Below are 16647 nucleotides of genomic sequence, written 5' to 3'. Positions count from 1 at the left end.
TTGTCTCTGCTAAGGTGGCTGCACATCGCTAAAGTAAAATTCTCGCCATCCGCGTAAATAAGTTCCTTATATCAAGAGAATTGACTTAACACCATCTAAGGTAGCTCCCGAAGCTCATGCACCGTGTGAGTGGCAGTAAACAAAAGTCCTTCAGTCATCGCGGCAGCTGGACTGGGCTCCGAGGCTAGGCTTAGGGCCACCGGTGACGCGCTGGCAGAGGTGGCTTCGCCGGCGTCGGTCACCACGGCTTCACCAACACCTCTTTTGACAAGTGAGCCTGGGTCCCAGCTCTTCGTCCCTGCTCCCGGTCCATCAGCGGCAGCGCACATCCCGCCTTCTCCAAATGCACCTCAGCCCGTGAGTGATCTGTCCTCTGGGCGGAACTCGGCTATGGCTGCCCAGCCTCCACTGCTGGATGGGGTTTCAATCGTGCAGCGTGAGGAGAGTTCTCCAATGGACCTGTCTTCAGCACCTCCGTCCGTGCCGCCGGCTTCCCGCAGTTCTCAAAAGCGCCCATCAGGAGACGCTGCACATGATTCGTCTTCTGCCAACTGCAGCTCACAAGGCAAGCGTTCCTGCCCAGCGTATGCCAACCGGGTGGATGTGCCGACATCGGAATCGGTATCGTATAAAGTGGCCACTAAAGCTCTGACAGCCAAAAGCCTGACAGACATTCCGAAGAGGATTCTTCAGGCGAAGCTGGACGAGTGACTTGTAAGAAAATGTTTTCGGGGCTTCACGTCTAGAACGAAATCTAATACCATCGCTGTGTGGCTCCCGACGTTGGCTGCTGTCGAGCATCAGCAAACGCTCAAGTGCATATCGATTACAAGCAAGATCTTCGTGCCGGTCCAGGTGTACCTAGTGGAAGATTCGAACCTACAACGCTGTGTTGTTTACAACGTCGACGTTGCCGAAGACAAGACGACCCTCCACAGTGAGTTGTACTGTCCAAACCACCGTGTCATCCAAGTGCGGTATATGGGAAAGGGGCGCTCGCGCATCGTCACACCACGTCGTCGTCGTCGTCCCTTCTACACCCTCTGCAGGGCAAAGGCCTCTCCCATGTCTCTCCAATTAACCGTATCCTTTGCCAGCTGCACCCACCCTTTGCCTGCAAACTTCTTAATCTCATCCGCCCTCCTAACCTTCTGCCGCCCCCTGCTACGCTTACTTTCTCTTGGAATATAATAGCAGAAAAATAGGAGCACTCGCCAAAAAAGAAAAAAGGAAAAACAAAGACGTTTGGGGCCCGTACGGGTCCCTTGTTCACAATGGCAGCGGATGGGCGAAGGTGGTTACTTATGTACGGTGCAGGTGACGTAATGAGCATGCGTAGATCTCAGGAAGATTACCCCTAGGTCGGTTTAATACATGTGGTGTCGTTTGGATGTCAAGTGATTCTAGAAGTAAACGGGACGATCAATACTTCTCCGTCGCGATGACTAAGGCGTTGTTCCAATCGATGGCATGGGATGCAACTTGATAGTGTTCAGCCAAGGCATTTTCTTTCGTGCGGCCTTTGGCAACGTCATTTTGATGTAGTTTTAAGCGCCTGATAAAATTGCCTGATTCGCCGATGTATGCAGCTTTGCAGTCCTTGCAGGGGATCTTGAATACCACTCCGGGGAATCTGTTTCTTTCAACCCGGTCTTTAACTCTGACAAGTTTTTGCTTCAGCTTTCTTGGTATCACGTGGGCGATATGGACATTGTAGTCCTTGAAGACCCTGGCTAAGGCCTCGCTCACTGCTGGAGCGTAGGGGATGCTTGCTCGCTTGCTTTTCTTGGTGGCCGTTGTTTCCGCGCTTCGACGTGAACAGCGGCGTTCTGCAGTGATAATCACTTGTTGGTTGTTTATTCCCAGTACGATTACACCTCAAGACAAGGCCAAATTAAATCGCACAGCAACTTTAAAAGAACATGGTACTAAAGAACGTTCGAAGTACGTATGCTGAAAGCGGAAAGTAATGAAGTCTTGCTTAATTTCCTTGAACGGGCGGAAGTGAAAAAAAATGGTCAGCCCCAATTTTATTGCTGGAGACCACCGGGAAGACGTTTCCCTCATCCACCCAAACTTCGAGCAGTTCCCTTCAGAGCGCCTTCGCGGTGTTCCTGTGTGCTGGTTTCGTCCGGGCAGTATGCTCAGCTGCTGGCCTCCCGAGTCGTCGAAGCTCAGTTCCCTTGTACGATGGCGAGCAAGGCCTTCCTGTAATGTCCCGAAGTGTCCGACTGCGAGAGAGAGAGAGAGAGAAACGTCATTTTGCGCCGGAGAGGAAAGGCACGTGTAGGGAGCTGCCAGCATTAACTACTCTGTCCCGACAACAGTGCACGCACGCAGTTATAAATCGAGTAGATGAACCGCCAAAAAAACACAGCACACAGGAAAGGAAGACACGAGACAGGCGCTACTTGCAGCTCATCCGTGCTCACAATCGTAGCGTCGCCAGCAGGTCACACATGGCGCCCGTAAAAGGTAGTGTCAATCGAGTTACTTACGAACAGTACTGCAGCCACGTGGGCTATTCACAGGCTATACTTACTGCTGTCGTAGCTTTATTATTCCGTCACAACTAATCATGCATTTAAACGAGAAAAATGGCGCTATTCAGACGATCCCGGGATAGATGGGATGGGACAGGGAAAGGCTTGCAAATTTAACGCCATTCCCTTCCTCTCTGTCTTGGGGTAAATAGCGCAATCAGGCTCGTTGAAAGCGAAATGCTCCAATTCGACCAGCAACGCATCCTGCTAATCGGAGGTGTTCATCAAAGATTCACTGCGAGTCAACGCCTCTTGACAGGTAGTTGCACGATACATCCGCACAGTACCCTCATGGCTATCCTCGCAAAGCATGCGTGATAAACGCTTTTTTTCTTTCAATACTTTTTCGATAGCCCTCCGGTATGGCCTTTTCGGAAGCTCCCACTCTTGCCCTCGCTCCTCCATCGCGTGAGGTGTACAGTGACAGGCAATGTGATATTCGTATATGAACCGCCAGCTCTCTAAGGCGGCCGAAATACAACCGCGCATAATCTGAGCAATCTTAAGGGGGGGGGGGGGATTTCTAAAACCCCTTCAGCCGACCGACATATCTGACATGAAGTCAGGAGTATTGCGCGTCATACGAGGCCGCAAAGTTGTCTTTACGAGCAGAGTAATGGTAGAAACGCAAAATGGCACCTTCTAAGTCGAGATCTCTCCCCTGTTTCAGCCACTGAGTAAAAGTTGAGCTCAAATTAGTTTCATCGTCATCGAGAAAATTACGTACACATCAGGTAAAAGGCCTCTCCCACTTATCTCTGTCCCCTATTCAACTCTGTCCTCCGCCAGTTGCGGCCGCCTCATCCCAGCCTACTCCATAATCCCACCTGCCTGCCTCTGTTACCCTCTGCTAAGTTCATCTTCCTTTGGAACCCCCTCCATTACCTTAAAGGACCACTTCCGCACCACATGCCCAGCCTACGGCTATTTCATCTTGATTTCAGCTTGTATACCACAAATTGACTGCAGTTCCCGTCGCCAGCAGACATAGGCGGAGAGAGACGCTTTCTGGGGCTGGTGAACTTTTATCGACACTTATTTTTGAATCCCAGATTGCGGAGCTCTGCAAGCCCCTTAACGGCATTGTTGATGAAAGGTGTGAAGTGGCATTGGGGACCCGAGCAAGAGGCGGCACTACGCCATCTCACTTGCGCGCTCGCGGAAACCACAGAGCTGAGGCTGTTTGACCTGAACAGGAAATTTGTGGGCCACACGACGCTTGTGACCTGGGCTTAGGAGCAGTCCTGCTTCAAGATCACGAAGGTAGCCTGAGACCGGTGGCGTCCGCTAGCCGATCATTAACTACCGAGAGAGAAACTATTCCGTGACCGAAAAGGAATGTCTCGCGATTATCTCCGCTCTGCGGAAGTTCGACTATTACGTCGACGGAGTCGCCTTCGTGATTGAAACTGGTCACATGGCACTCACGTGGCTGAGGTGCCTAGGTGCGCCGAGCGGACGCATAGCGTGATGGCGCTACTCCTCGTTAAGACTTTACCGTGCGCTACAGGAGGGGTAAAAACAACGTGGTGGCAGACGCACTTTCGCTTGCGCCGGTTGATGACGTGGTAAGTAACACTGCCCACACCGCTTGGAATTCGTCAGTTCAGTGGTGAGCGTTTTCAGCAGAAAGGAGCTATTGGAGGCACAGCGGGAGGATCCATTTTGTCGAGAAGTGTTCGACGGGCTCAGGGAGCCAGGCGGCGTACATGGAGGCCACTGGTATTGTTATCAGTGCGGGGCGCTCGAACACAGCTGGTAATGCTGTGAGCGCGATGGATTCCTATCTACTCGACTCCGATGGCATCCTGCTGAGATATATCCCCTCCGAGAAGGACACGCACGAGTCCTTCAAGGTGGTGATACCACGCACGATGAGAGGACAACTTTCACGCTACTTTTATGACACGTGCATCGCTGGGCATGCGAGTGGCCCTAAGACTTACCTCAAGTTGTGCCGCCTCGCTACCTGGCCTGGCATGAAGCGGGATGCGATTCGCTACGCCCGCTCGTGGGACGTGTGCCATACGGTCAAGCCGCGTGGTGGACGCACACCCGGGCTTATGCAGCCGATCAATAGCCAGGGTCCTTGGCAAATTGCGGCTCGTGACATCGTGGGACCTTACCCCAGGACTCCGAGTGGAAACCACTTCCTGATCGTTGTCGCAGAACATTTCAGCAAATGGGTGGAACTGTTCCCACTTCCAAAGCTGACGGCACGCGTAACCATGGGGAAGCTGATCAGGTGTTCACACGATTCGGATACCCCGGGCAGTTGATAACAGACAATGCATCGTACTTCACTGCCAAGCTCTTCGTGGACTCCTGTGCGGCCCTTGGCATTAAGCACTGGAGAACAACCACGTACCATGCCCAGGCGAATCCCACGGAACGCGTGACCCGCAATATCAAGTACGTGCTTGTTGCATTTGCGTAGACGCTCAGCGACTGGGACACCCGTCTACCCCCGAGATTGGGTTTGCTCTCAGGTCGACCGTGAACCGCTCGACTAGGTACACACCTGCCGCTCTCAGCCTTGCCAGGCAGCTGACGAACCCGGTAGAACTTCCTCTCCGGGTTCGCAGCAACACCCCGATTGCTTCGTCGGCGCGCCGAACAAGCGACCGGGCTGCGCGCGAGGATGATGGAGGCTTCACACAAAGCCCGCCGGATTCTGAGCACTGCTTGGGCCCAGCAGAAGGCGCAGTATGATCGCTACAGGCCGGGTGACCGGGTGTTGAGGCGCAATCACGTCCTGAGCGAAGCCAGTAAGAAATTCTCTACTTCTCTGGCGCCGAAATGAACGGGTCCGTATGTAGTTCGGCAGAAACTCTCCTCTCTCGTATACAGGCTGGCGGACGTGACGCGAAGACCGACCGGCGGACCGGTGCATGTCTGTGTTCTCAAACCATACTTTGACAGAGGGAACGATTGGCCGGTGGAAAACACCCTCCCCCGCCAGCAGGCAGCCGCACTGAGAGGCAAGGCTCGACAACAGAGCCCAGCGCCTCGTTACAACTTGCGACCATGGCAGAACTAACTGTGGCCAACGTGCACGGAGTAATTTCTCCTGCTTAATATGGACGGAAGACTCCTTCCATATTTTGCACTGTAGCTTCCAGAGCGAGCACACGCTTTCTCTTCGGAAAAGACCGAGCGGGGTTAGAACTTAAATTAAAAAAATGTAAAATGCGAAAATAACAAGAAAGAAAAGACAGCATTGCAGCCGCAGGCCACCCTTGGCATCGAGCCCGGAGGAGATCTTACGGACGCTGAGACGACCGTTGCTGCTTCGAACATCCGAAGGCAGGCCGTTTGGAGGGCGGCCACATTCCAGAACCAAGAGCCCGCGGTCACCACCGAGTAGCCAGGCCGAGAATAAACAGCTTCCGGTCGGCCGTGGGACGAGCGAGCGCAAATTCGGAGAAGCCGGCGCCAGTGTCTTCCACAGCGAATGCTGCAGCAAAGCCGCCTTGGAGTCCCCAGTTCCCCGCGGCAGAGGCTTCGCCCACGAAAGCAGCTTGCTACCCCGCTGGGCCCGCCTCGCAAGCCCTCGGCGGGAAAATGGGTCGACGCGCCTTTGCCGGCTCCGCGGAGAGGAATAGGAGGCGAGCCAAGAGCGAACGGTTCAACCAGCTTAGTAGAGGCCGGCTGTACGCTCTGCAATGGGGCAACACGGTGCGTAATTCCCCCAACTCTGCCTTCCTCCCGCGCGTCCCGGGAAGGCTGCCCTGGCTGACTAACCCCCTGAAGCGGGACATGCGGTCATCGACCCCCTTCATTTCTTGGCTCCACCGTCGTCCATGGCGTCCGTCTGCACTGGCTTCCTGTCCTGGCGTCCACGGAATTCGACCACGGCACCGCTGGCTGCGAGCTGAAAGTTTCCTTAATTGGTTTTACAGTTAAACGGCGTTTCGCCGGCCCCACTTGGTACTCCCCTCTGTGAACGCAGTCGCTTCTCGGCCGTAGGGCAATTTTAAGGAGGGAGGGATGTGGGGATAAACGCGAATCCCCTGTATCATAGTAACAGCCGCGCGTAATTATCACGCGATGTTATGCGCGCGCCGTTCGGGAGGTTTTGCGAGGAAGGGCACTCACGCTGCCCCCCTCTTAGCACGGAAAGACCTCCTCTCCCCATCCCGGGAGAAGGCGCGGTCGCGCGGTTCTCCTGGGGCACGCTGGTCGTCTGGCGGGAGCGGTGCACACGCACGGACGCTGATCTGCCACGGATTCCGCTGCCGTTATCGCCCGGCCATCGTGTGTGAACTGACCGCCGCGGGCCGTGAGCGAGGAGCCACGCGAGGTGAGCAGAACCTCCCCCCCCCCCCCCCACCATTATATGTGCGTTCCATCCTTTTTGTGCATTTCACCCCCGTACGCGAGCGGAACACTCCATCGTTGCGTCGGTTGCTTTGTTGCTTGCTGCTAATTGTATTGCTCGGGACCAATAAACGCTCATCCGAGTAGAATACTCGTGTTTGTCCCCTCTGGTCCGAACCCGCCGTGGTTGTGACTTACCGCACCGCGGATTGGGGGTCACAGCTCTGACTGCTAGGGCTGGCACACTGGTGCTAGAGAGCAACTACTGCTTTTAGCGCTTTGAGCATTATTACAAGAAGAACCCCCATAACTTCTACGTCAACACCGCAACGACTAAGCATCCGCACAACCTCAAATATTCCTTTCTTTCGAAATTTCAAGCCGACATCAAAAGGCTGAAAATGCATAAATCCACGTTACTTACTGGCCCTTCCTGTTACTGATCTCTACTGTCCTCAAAATCGCCCCGTCCGCAACAGTCTGCGTCGCGTACCTGAATGGCGCTGGCAAGAGACACCTTGTACTGGTCGAGGTACTCCTGTTTAATCAGCTCCAGGTCCTTCTCGCATCGCGATACCACGACTCGCTTGAGCACCCTGTCGTTGGTGCCGAGGCCCTGCGATACATCAACAAGGGAGTCCAGCGTCGAATGCTCTCTATAACGCTACTTAACGGCATTGGTTCTGTACACCATCGAGAGCTCGTCTCAGAAGAAAATTGTCCGCATGATAGCCTCGTTTATCATATTTTTGATTCACTGGCACTTCTGTTGTCCGGTAAACGCACAGATAGCATGTGCAAAAAAAAACATGATGTGCTCTTATTAGGATATCTTTATTTTGGAACGGAAACGTACATTATGTTCTGAGTTGTGGCCGCGTTTAACGTAGCAAGACAGAGCCGTAATTGCACACTTCTGAGTCCGACTGTGAGTCGAGGACTCGAGCTCGTTCGCCCTTGGCCTGACTAAACGACTAATTTCCGACCGACGGAAACACCTCTTTGCTTCATCTGCGCTTGATGAACAAATCTAAATGCACGCCACTAGATTCATGCCATGAGTATAGTTTCAGGGGGAGGGGGAAATGGCAGCTCTAAGAGTGGGGGCAACGCAACTATGATTTCTTGCTGACAGCCGTTAGGTGCATGGCATTATGTCGAGGAAGGCTAAGCTTTGCTCGCCATGCTTTGGCTAAATCTGAAGTAATACTAGACTGACGCTTCGCCCGAGCGCTGATGATGCCAGAAAACGAATATTCATAATGCTAATTTGCATTTCAAATACTTAGCTTTAATTGTTGGTAAAGGAAGTTATAACAACTCACCTTCATGGCATGGTACAGTGTTTCCGCAAAATAAAAGGGAGGACTGTAGACACATTTAACTGTAAATAAAAAAGGGCCAGATTTAAACATGTCACCATGTATCAACTGCAAGTAAACATGCCGCACGCGTTTCTTAAACCTATGGGCAGCCGAGTACACTCGCAAATGGTATTCTTAATCAGCGCCCATGAAGATCTGAATCAAGCCCGCCGAAAACAAGCTCAGCTGCTTTTTCGTTCTAACCGGATAAATAAATTTATTTCGACTATCATGGACCACTGTGAATGTTCAAGACCATTGATTAGTTCTTTTCACTGACAGAAAGAAAACATATGCGCCAGCTTATAAATATGTAGGCGCGAAACAAATTTTTTGGCATGCCATAAACAACACCTTGGCTTTCAATCACCGCCGCCCAGGTCTCTCATCATCCTTGCATTTATCAAAAAGGCAGATACAAGTCGTTCCCGTAGCAACAGTTAACCACAAGACATAGAACTGGCGAACCAAAAAAAGCGTTAAAATCCATAGCGCAGCAACAAAACAGCGGACAAACCCAAGCGCTAAATTGAGCGTTAGCGCTTGTGTTTTTCCCCAGTTTTGTTGCTGCGCTATGGATCATAACGCATACCCACTAGCCCGAACCTTCAACTTGTCAAAAAGAGCGATAGCAGCTAGCTTGGCCTGACTAATCTAGTCGATCATGTTAGAGACTGCAAATCTTGCTTCCCTACATTCCATCACATTTATGCATTGTACAGTCACACAACACAGTTAACCAGGGAGATTATGGAGGCTTTTTACACGAAGAAAAAACTAGATTGTTCGTTAGCATCCCGTCCGTACGCCTGCATGGCAGTGAGGTTCGTTTCCTCGACTCCACGTAGCTACACGTCTGTTAGCTTTGCTATCTTGTTTGTTTGCCCTCTTTATATTCCTTGCTTCCTGTGAATAAACCTTCAGTTGTGAGTTATGGCTGGTGCTGTTGTTTTCTTTCCTTGTTGCCCTCGTCTTTTGCGATATTTTATATATGTATCACCAACTCGCCCGTCTTGCCATCGTGCTGACGGGTAAGCCCTTGGTTAGCGAGAAAATGAACCCACGCACGGCGGAGCGACTCCTGGCCTGTACGAATTCCTTTTGGAGTTCATTTTGAGAGACCGCAACCAGTATCAATAGAGGACCCCTCATGCCTACCAGTTAAGTGCCGCTATCATTTAATCGTTTGTTCACCGGAAAGATCGTAAGGCACATAAATGCAGTAGAAGGACAGACGCCCAGAAACCTGTCCAAAGAGCGCGCGAGTGGCGTGCCCTACGCTGCATCAGCGACATCTGCCGTTGGCCTACCGGCTCAAGGCAGCTTGTTCGTAGCCTCCTCTGTTTGTCGTTGAGCGTGCATGGAGTGTTCAGCTATATCGTGTCACAAGAGAGAAGGCGCGGTTGCATTGCGCTCCGTTCGCTACTGGAGGTGCTGACTATAACGGCGGGCGAAAGCGCTAATGCTCACTGCATGCTGCGTCGCGCACAATACGCGCAACTGGCATGGCGCTCCACCCCTCCTGGACGTCGCTCAAAAAGGTGTCCCAGGCGGCGGCCGAGTCTCACAGCAAAAATCGGCAACTGTGGTGCGAAACAGTAACGTAGTACGCTCAGTGCACGCGCAGCGACAAGCTATCTCGAACCCAGGGACCAACGGCAGGTGTGGCTTGAGCGCTGTATAGAAAGGTGTGGACATCTGTATAGGACGGCAGACCACATATACACAAGTGCAAAACACGGATGTAAATGACCTGAGGCAGCTCGATACATATCCGAAGGCTCTGACAGTATGAGCGCGAGGTTCGCCGACTTTGAGGCAACCAAGGCCGCCAGCTAGGGCCGTTTTCCGACAATGCGACCGGCACCTAGTTGCCAGTCGCGAATCGCCTCGCTCTATGGTGGCATCGCTCATGACGCAAACAAATGCGCAGGGCTCGGAAAGCGTTTGCGGAGCAAAACCCTGTAACCCCCTTCAGGAAGCGCAAGACCCCGGAGGCATCTTGTTCAAAACCAAACAGGGTGATGACCCAAAATATAAAATTTTGAAGATTAACACGCCATGCGTGGGCAGAAAAGCAAACTTCTAATTCCAGTGGTTGACACCGAAACACTGAAGTATGTGCAATTCCTCGCTCATACGGGTCACATGCGCGCCTGTAAGCTCCCAGTTAAGTACTGCCGGATATTGAGTTTTGGGGCGGCCTCTGCAGAACTCTTGCCACGAGATTGTTTTTTCAATTCTCTGCGCATTACTACGGCTCCCTCAGAGATTCAATTTTTATCAATTCAATTCAATTTTATTTACATATATACATGTAAAGATGACGGGAGTACAGACAAAAATCCAAATGAATTCGGCTTGACGGGGTTTGCACCCCCTACAGAAATGGGTTACAGATGTGGGCTAAATAACATTTTGCAATGAAGCGTAGCGTAGCAACTTGCACGAATGGACGCACTCTAAATTACTGCACATCGGAAGTGAAAGCAGGCTTTCATGGCCTCCAGCTTTTTCATTACGCCTTCCATGGAAAGTTTAATCCACCGAGGTTCAATGCGGGGTTCCTTTTGTCAACATGACAGATATGAGGCGCCGAACGTGCAGGCGAGCAGTACACACCGATGGCCAGGAAACCGTTTTTGAGGTCGCCGCTCATCTCGCTCTTGATGGCCTCCATCACAGTGTGGTTGGCGACTGCGTTGTATTCACGGAAAACCAGCCGCAGCTGCTCGTAGCTCTGAGTGGCGATGATGCGGTTGAAGGCCGACACGTCCGTTCCCCAGCGCTGCACTCCTGCTTTGTGCAGCTCCTGCAGGCAGTCGCGGGAAGAAAGCGAAGCTGCACAGTCTCGGGCGCACAAACAGGGTCAACTCCTTCCCCAGGTTTGAGCTAGGCGGAATCCTATGGCGCCCGAAGTGCTGCTTTGTGCACATACTCTGGCCGCTCATCTCACCCAAATATATTCCATAGCTCCGAGTTCATTCTCGTATGTGATTACTATTTAGGCTTATCTGTTGTTTCATTGCCTTGAGTGCAGAAAGAATGCGCGGGCAAAGGAATGAATTTTGACAGCCAAACTATAGCAGTGAAGGGCGAAGGGAGGCTTTTCAGAAAATACAGCGCCAAAATCATATTTATACGCATTTGCGGGGTGCGTCATAAATGTCCCAACACCGTTTTACCATTTTTAGCGAATCGAGATTGAAGGGTTCTTTGCTAGCACTTGCTTACTGGCCCCTGCAACATAACACATTGTTTTTCATTCAGGTTATTCGTATTTTACATTAATCACAGCTTCCAGGCGTTGTGAGTATGACTGCACAGCAGCTTGCATGGCCTGCATGGGAAGTAATATTATATGCTTGCTCCACGAACTTCGAGGACTTCCACAATCGTGTGCTCCTCTATACGCCAACTCCCGCTTAGACAAATCCTCTTCTCGTCACCATGACTAGCGTACACTTTTCGTTTCACACACTTTTGTCTGTATTCTAGAACTATTTATATTCTCTTGCTTGTAGGCAAACACATTCCGAAGTTCCATCACACTACACTTGGAGTTGGCGTCACGGCTGCATGGCGACTTTTTTCACGTTCCTCGTTCCCTAGCGATCGTTCACGTTCCTTTTTTTTGTGGGAGGGGGGATTTTCCCTAGTAGAATGCACAGTGGCATTTGCGGGATCCGTCGAGCACGTCATGCGTGAATGTTTTGTGACCATTGCTTGGTGACGCCATGAACATCAATTTTGCACATCTACATCTCAATGAAAATAGTCGCCATTGACCGCCTCGTCGGAGTGCGACAAGGTGATAACAGCTTTAACCCCCCTCACCTTCCTCCTGCCGCACGCCTTTCGCATCACAGCCGTCGTTCCTTTGACCCATCCTCCCCTCCAGACGCTAGCTACTGCCCTCAGTAACACCTTATGAAAGAGCCGAGTCGGCTTTGAAACATTGGGTTAAAATAAAAATTTTTGGTTGGAGATGTGCAGTTTATTATGCCTTCAAACCCAACCAGACAGGCAAAAATCTGCCAAAATGTTTAGTTTTCAATCAATTTTATACCTTGGAGATTTCAAATGGTGCTCGTTTAGATTTGTTTACCAATGTAACAAGCCCCGTGCGTGTGGAAGCGCATTTTACTGTGAAAGACGAGTAAATCGCCTTAATATTTCGCAAACGTACTCTAAAACGACTGAAGACAACTCAAGGAAAGCTAACAGAAAAATCTGAAGTACTGCAGGCGTATGGAGGACGCAAAGTTCGTCAAAGTACCTACAGCACATAAAAGCATCAAATAATAACATGCGCAAAGCTCTAAAACGCAATTCAAACATGAGAGCTTTTAGGATGATCTGAGCGTGAAATAGAAGAAAGTTATACAGTTTTGTCCAATCTTTTATGTGTGGGAAAACAGAAAACAACGCTCTATGTTGGGCGTTTCACCTAAAGCGCGTTATACTGAAAGGAAATACAACCGCCGCAAAGACTTCGTTTCAAACTCTTCACAGCGTAAGTGCCAAACAAGCTTTCAGGAGCGCTACTTTGAGAAAATCGGGCTTAGGGAATGCGCATAGGATATACAAGACCTCGTTTTGCGGGTAACAACTGCCAGCGAAGAAAAGAAATGATCTAAGCACGAATGGTCATTTCCACGCCCTCCTTAACTCGAGTTATAGTTCAGCGATTCCGAGGTTCACGACAGGACCCGCGAATTCCCAACCGGAAGTGCCCAACTCGCCAGTGGGACTTCTTTTCACAGGAGAATTATGGAGCTCACAGCGGCGTCGTTGCGCGCCCGCACTGGATCCAGAGGTGTGTTCTCTTCACGCTGGGCCTGCAACACAAATGCGAGGGCGAAAACGCGGAAGCGCTCAGCGGTTTTCAAAAGCCGATGGTGGTGGCCGCCTAGTCGCTCCGAGGAAGTAGAATATTATTATTACTTCGACTTCCTCGGAGCGGCGATTCGGCCATCGCCATCGGCTTTTGAAAGCCGCTGAGCGCTTATTATTGCTGTTATTAATATTACCGCTATAGAAGCCTACAAGCCCTCGAAAGGCTTAGACCGACCTCCTGTCTCGGTGACAAAATAATAATAATAATAATTAGTAGTAGTTGTAGTAGTAGTAGTAGTAGTAGTGGTGGTAGTGGTTGTGGTAGTAGTAGTAGTAGTGGTGGTGGTGGTGGTGGCGGTGGCGGCGGCGGTGCCGGTGGTGGTGGTCGTGGTAGTAGTAGTGGTAGGAGTAATAGTAGTAGTTGTAGTAGTGGTAGCAGCTGCAGCAGTATTAAGAGTAGTAGTAGTAGTAGTAGTAGTAGTAGTGGTGGTGGTGATAGGGGTAGTGGTAGTAGTAGTGGTGGTGGTGATGGTGGTGGCGGTGGTTGTGGTGCTAGTGGTAGTAGTAGTAGTATGTAATATAATGTAGTATGTAGTATGTAAAGGCTTGAAATATACACCTTTCTACGTGTAAATATGCATTTGTAGTTTTTCTTTATGTCTAGAGCCATGTGAATGCGATAGCACGACAATTGTCTCTGTATGTAGAAATAGGCCTCACTATTGATACTACGTTGTTTCTTTTGATTCATGATAACTTGTTTTATTACGTGTTATTTTCGTTTCTCATGATCGTTATGACTGTGCTTAGTTTTGAAATGTTGTCTTCTGTCGTCCGCTTAGCTCTCTCCCTTTGTGGAAGCAATTGTGTATTTTATATGGGGGGGGGGCGGGAACCAGTCAAGCTGTCCAGCTTTTTTTCCCCAACCTCCCCCATGATGTTGATGGCAATAAAGGCTATTATTATTATTATTATTATTATTATTATTATTATTATTATTATTATTATTATTAGTGGTGGTGGTGGTGGTAGTAGTAGTAGTAGTGGCAGCTGCAGTTGTAGTAGTAGTAGTAGTCATAGTAGTAGTTGTAGTAGTAGTCGTAGTAGTAGTAGTAGTGGTAGTAGTAGTAGTAGTACTAGTAGTAGTAGCAGCAGCAGCAGCTGCAGCAGTAGTAGTCGTAGTAGTAGTATTAGTGGCAGTGGTGGTAATAGTAGCAGTAGTAGCAGCAGCAGCAGTAGTAGCAGTAGTAGTGGTTGCAGTAGTGGTAGTAGTAGTGGCAGTAGTAGTAGTAGCAGCAGCAGTAGTAGTAGCAGTAGTAGTAGTGGTAGTAGCAGTATTAGTAGTAGTAGTTGTTGTGGTAGTAGTAGTAGTAGTAGCAGTAGAAGTAGTGGCAGTGGTAGTAGTAGTAGTAGGGGTAGTAGTAGTAGTAGTAATAGTAGTATTGGTAGTAGTAGTAGTGGTAGTAGCAGTAGTAGTACTAGCAGCAGCAGTAGTAGTAGTAGTGGAAGTAGTAGTAGTAGTAGTAGTGGTGGTAGTTGTGGTAGTAGTAGTAGTAGTAGTAGTAGTAGTAGTAGTAGTAGTAGTGGCAGTAGTAGTAGTAGTAGTAGTGGTAGTAGTAGTGGTTGGTGGTGGTAGTAGTAGTAGTAGTGGTAGTAGTAGTGGTCTGTGGTGGTAGTAGTAGTGGTTGGTGGTGGTAGTAGTAGTAGTAGTGGTAGTAGTAGTAGCAGTAGTAGTAGTGGTAGCAGAAGTAGTAGTAGTGGTAGCAGTAGCAGTAGTAGTAGTAGTAGTAATAGTAGTAGGAGTAGGAGTAGCTGCAGCCGCAGTAGTAGTAGTAGTAGTAATAGTAGTAGGAGTAGGAGTAGCTGCAGGCGCAGTAGTAGTAGTAGTAGTAGTAGTGGCAGTAGCAGTAGTAGTATTATGTGAAAAGGTTACTTATAACACACCCATTTCGTCAGATGAAAATATCTTCCCTAAACTAGGGCTACCAAACTTCACATCCTTATTAAATAATAATCTTTATTTCCGCCATATGATATGACACGGGAGAGTGGCAGCAAGAGCTGCCTCCTAGGCCAGCTTAACAAGGCCGCCGGCCCCCCTATACACTTTACAGCAAGGCATGGCACATTACATACAAAACAGGAAGAACCTTCCGGACATAAGAAACTGCAGATTAATAACTACTTTAAAAGAAACGCAGGTTTATACACAAGAATGTATGATTCATTTCATTTGTTTGTATCAACAAACAAGCAAACGAAACAATCAAAAAAGGAGCAAGCAATAGGTTCCTGAGGCAGTTTAAATAACAGCAAGCAGGAGTGGAATGGTGATGAGTTAGGTAATGAATAAATTATATTCATTGCTTGTTTTAACAACATTCAATGAAATAAGTAAATCTAGAATGAGAAACCCGACAAGGAAAACATATAAATGGCAGAGAAACATTTACTGTGTAATAAAATACTTCCGAAGTCCTCTGAATTTCATCTTTTCAAACTGAATATGTGCGAAATGTAATCTGTTTAACAGTCTGGGTAACTTGTTTTGTAAAGTTTGTAGGCCAACGGCTGTTTAAAGGTTTTCACTTTCCAAAGTTCTGCGTGGCGTGTCTGGCGTGTAGCAGTATTTTCTTGTACCCTGGCTAGATTATGTAGACGTGAACCGTTATTTGCCTTTTCATCCCTAAAAGCCTTCCAGAGATCATAATCAAAATATTTAGTAGCAGGGAATATGTTGTATTTGTTGAACAAGCGATATGTATGTGAATTAAAAGGCACATTTTCTATTTCTCTCAACTATTGTTTGTGTAACTTGTGAAGCCTCTGCAAGTTTCCGTAGGTCGTTTTAGCCCAAACAAAAATGACAATAATTAAGCGGAGATCAAAAAAGGCATTATAGATTAGCTTAAGAATATTTGGTGGCAGTACATAACGATTGCGGAATACTAACCCTATTACCTGAGCCAGCTGTATTAGCATACTGTTTAGGTGAGCACCCCATGGCATACTTTCCTGGAAAATAACCCCTAACGTCTTAATAGTGGAAGTAATTTCTAGAGGAATAGTGTTTAAATAGATGTCTGTTCTGTAGCTATTCGTTTGTTCGTACTTCGAAAGAAATCAACTTTTGTTTTGCTTGCATTAATTTGTAGACTATTTTTACCCGTCCACTCATCCAATTCTGCAAACAATACTATTGCAGCACCGACAAGTTCACCGCCAGTGCTACCTGTTGGTAGTATGCTGGTATCATCCGCGTACATGATAAATTTAGCGGTTGTATCAATGTTCACAATGTCATTTACGTAGATGTTGAATAAAAAAAGGTCCTAATATAGTTCCCTGCGGGACACTCGACCAGATGCGTATTGAGTTAAGAGAGGTCGTCGTTTATGACGGCGATTTGTTTCCGGTTTTCCAAGTGGGAGCTTATAATAGAATCCGATTGTCCACGAAAGCCGTAGCGCTGAAGTTTATTAAGATGTGAGGATTGATAGAGTCAAACGCTTTAGAGAGATCAATGAATATCCCTAACACATATTTACCTCTTTCAATCTGATTTTAGGATGTGTTCTTTT

At 48.9% G+C, this 16647-nt stretch overlaps 1 protein-coding gene across 2 annotated transcripts in view; it reads right to left on the bottom strand.

The window, feature by feature from the left end:
* Positions 1 to 2025: 2025 nt before the first annotated feature.
* The window catches only part of LOC144115211 (annexin-B12-like), a 35976-nt gene continuing 21354 nt past the window's right edge, over positions 2026 to 16647 (bottom strand). The window contains exons 8-12 of one of the 2 annotated variants that reach the window (XM_077649488.1): positions 13012 to 13068; positions 10850 to 11039; positions 8189 to 8247; positions 7357 to 7479; positions 2026 to 2231 (exon numbers count right to left, since the gene is read on the bottom strand). In XM_077649488.1, coding sequence (XP_077505614.1) covers positions 2175 to 2231; positions 7357 to 7479; positions 8189 to 8247; positions 10850 to 11039; positions 13012 to 13068 — 486 coding nt within the window. In that variant the 3' untranslated portion in view covers positions 2026 to 2174. The remainder of the gene's footprint in view (positions 2232 to 7356; positions 7480 to 8188; positions 8248 to 10849; positions 11040 to 13011; positions 13069 to 16647) is intronic. The other variant, XM_077649489.1, reaches the window with a different exon arrangement.

This window comes from Amblyomma americanum, chromosome 1 (genome assembly GCF_052857255.1).
Source record: "Amblyomma americanum isolate KBUSLIRL-KWMA chromosome 1, ASM5285725v1, whole genome shotgun sequence".
Taxonomy (NCBI): domain Eukaryota; kingdom Metazoa; phylum Arthropoda; class Arachnida; order Ixodida; family Ixodidae; genus Amblyomma; species Amblyomma americanum.
The sequence above is the reverse complement of the archived record's forward strand: the minus strand, read 5'-3'. Positions and strand labels throughout refer to the sequence as shown.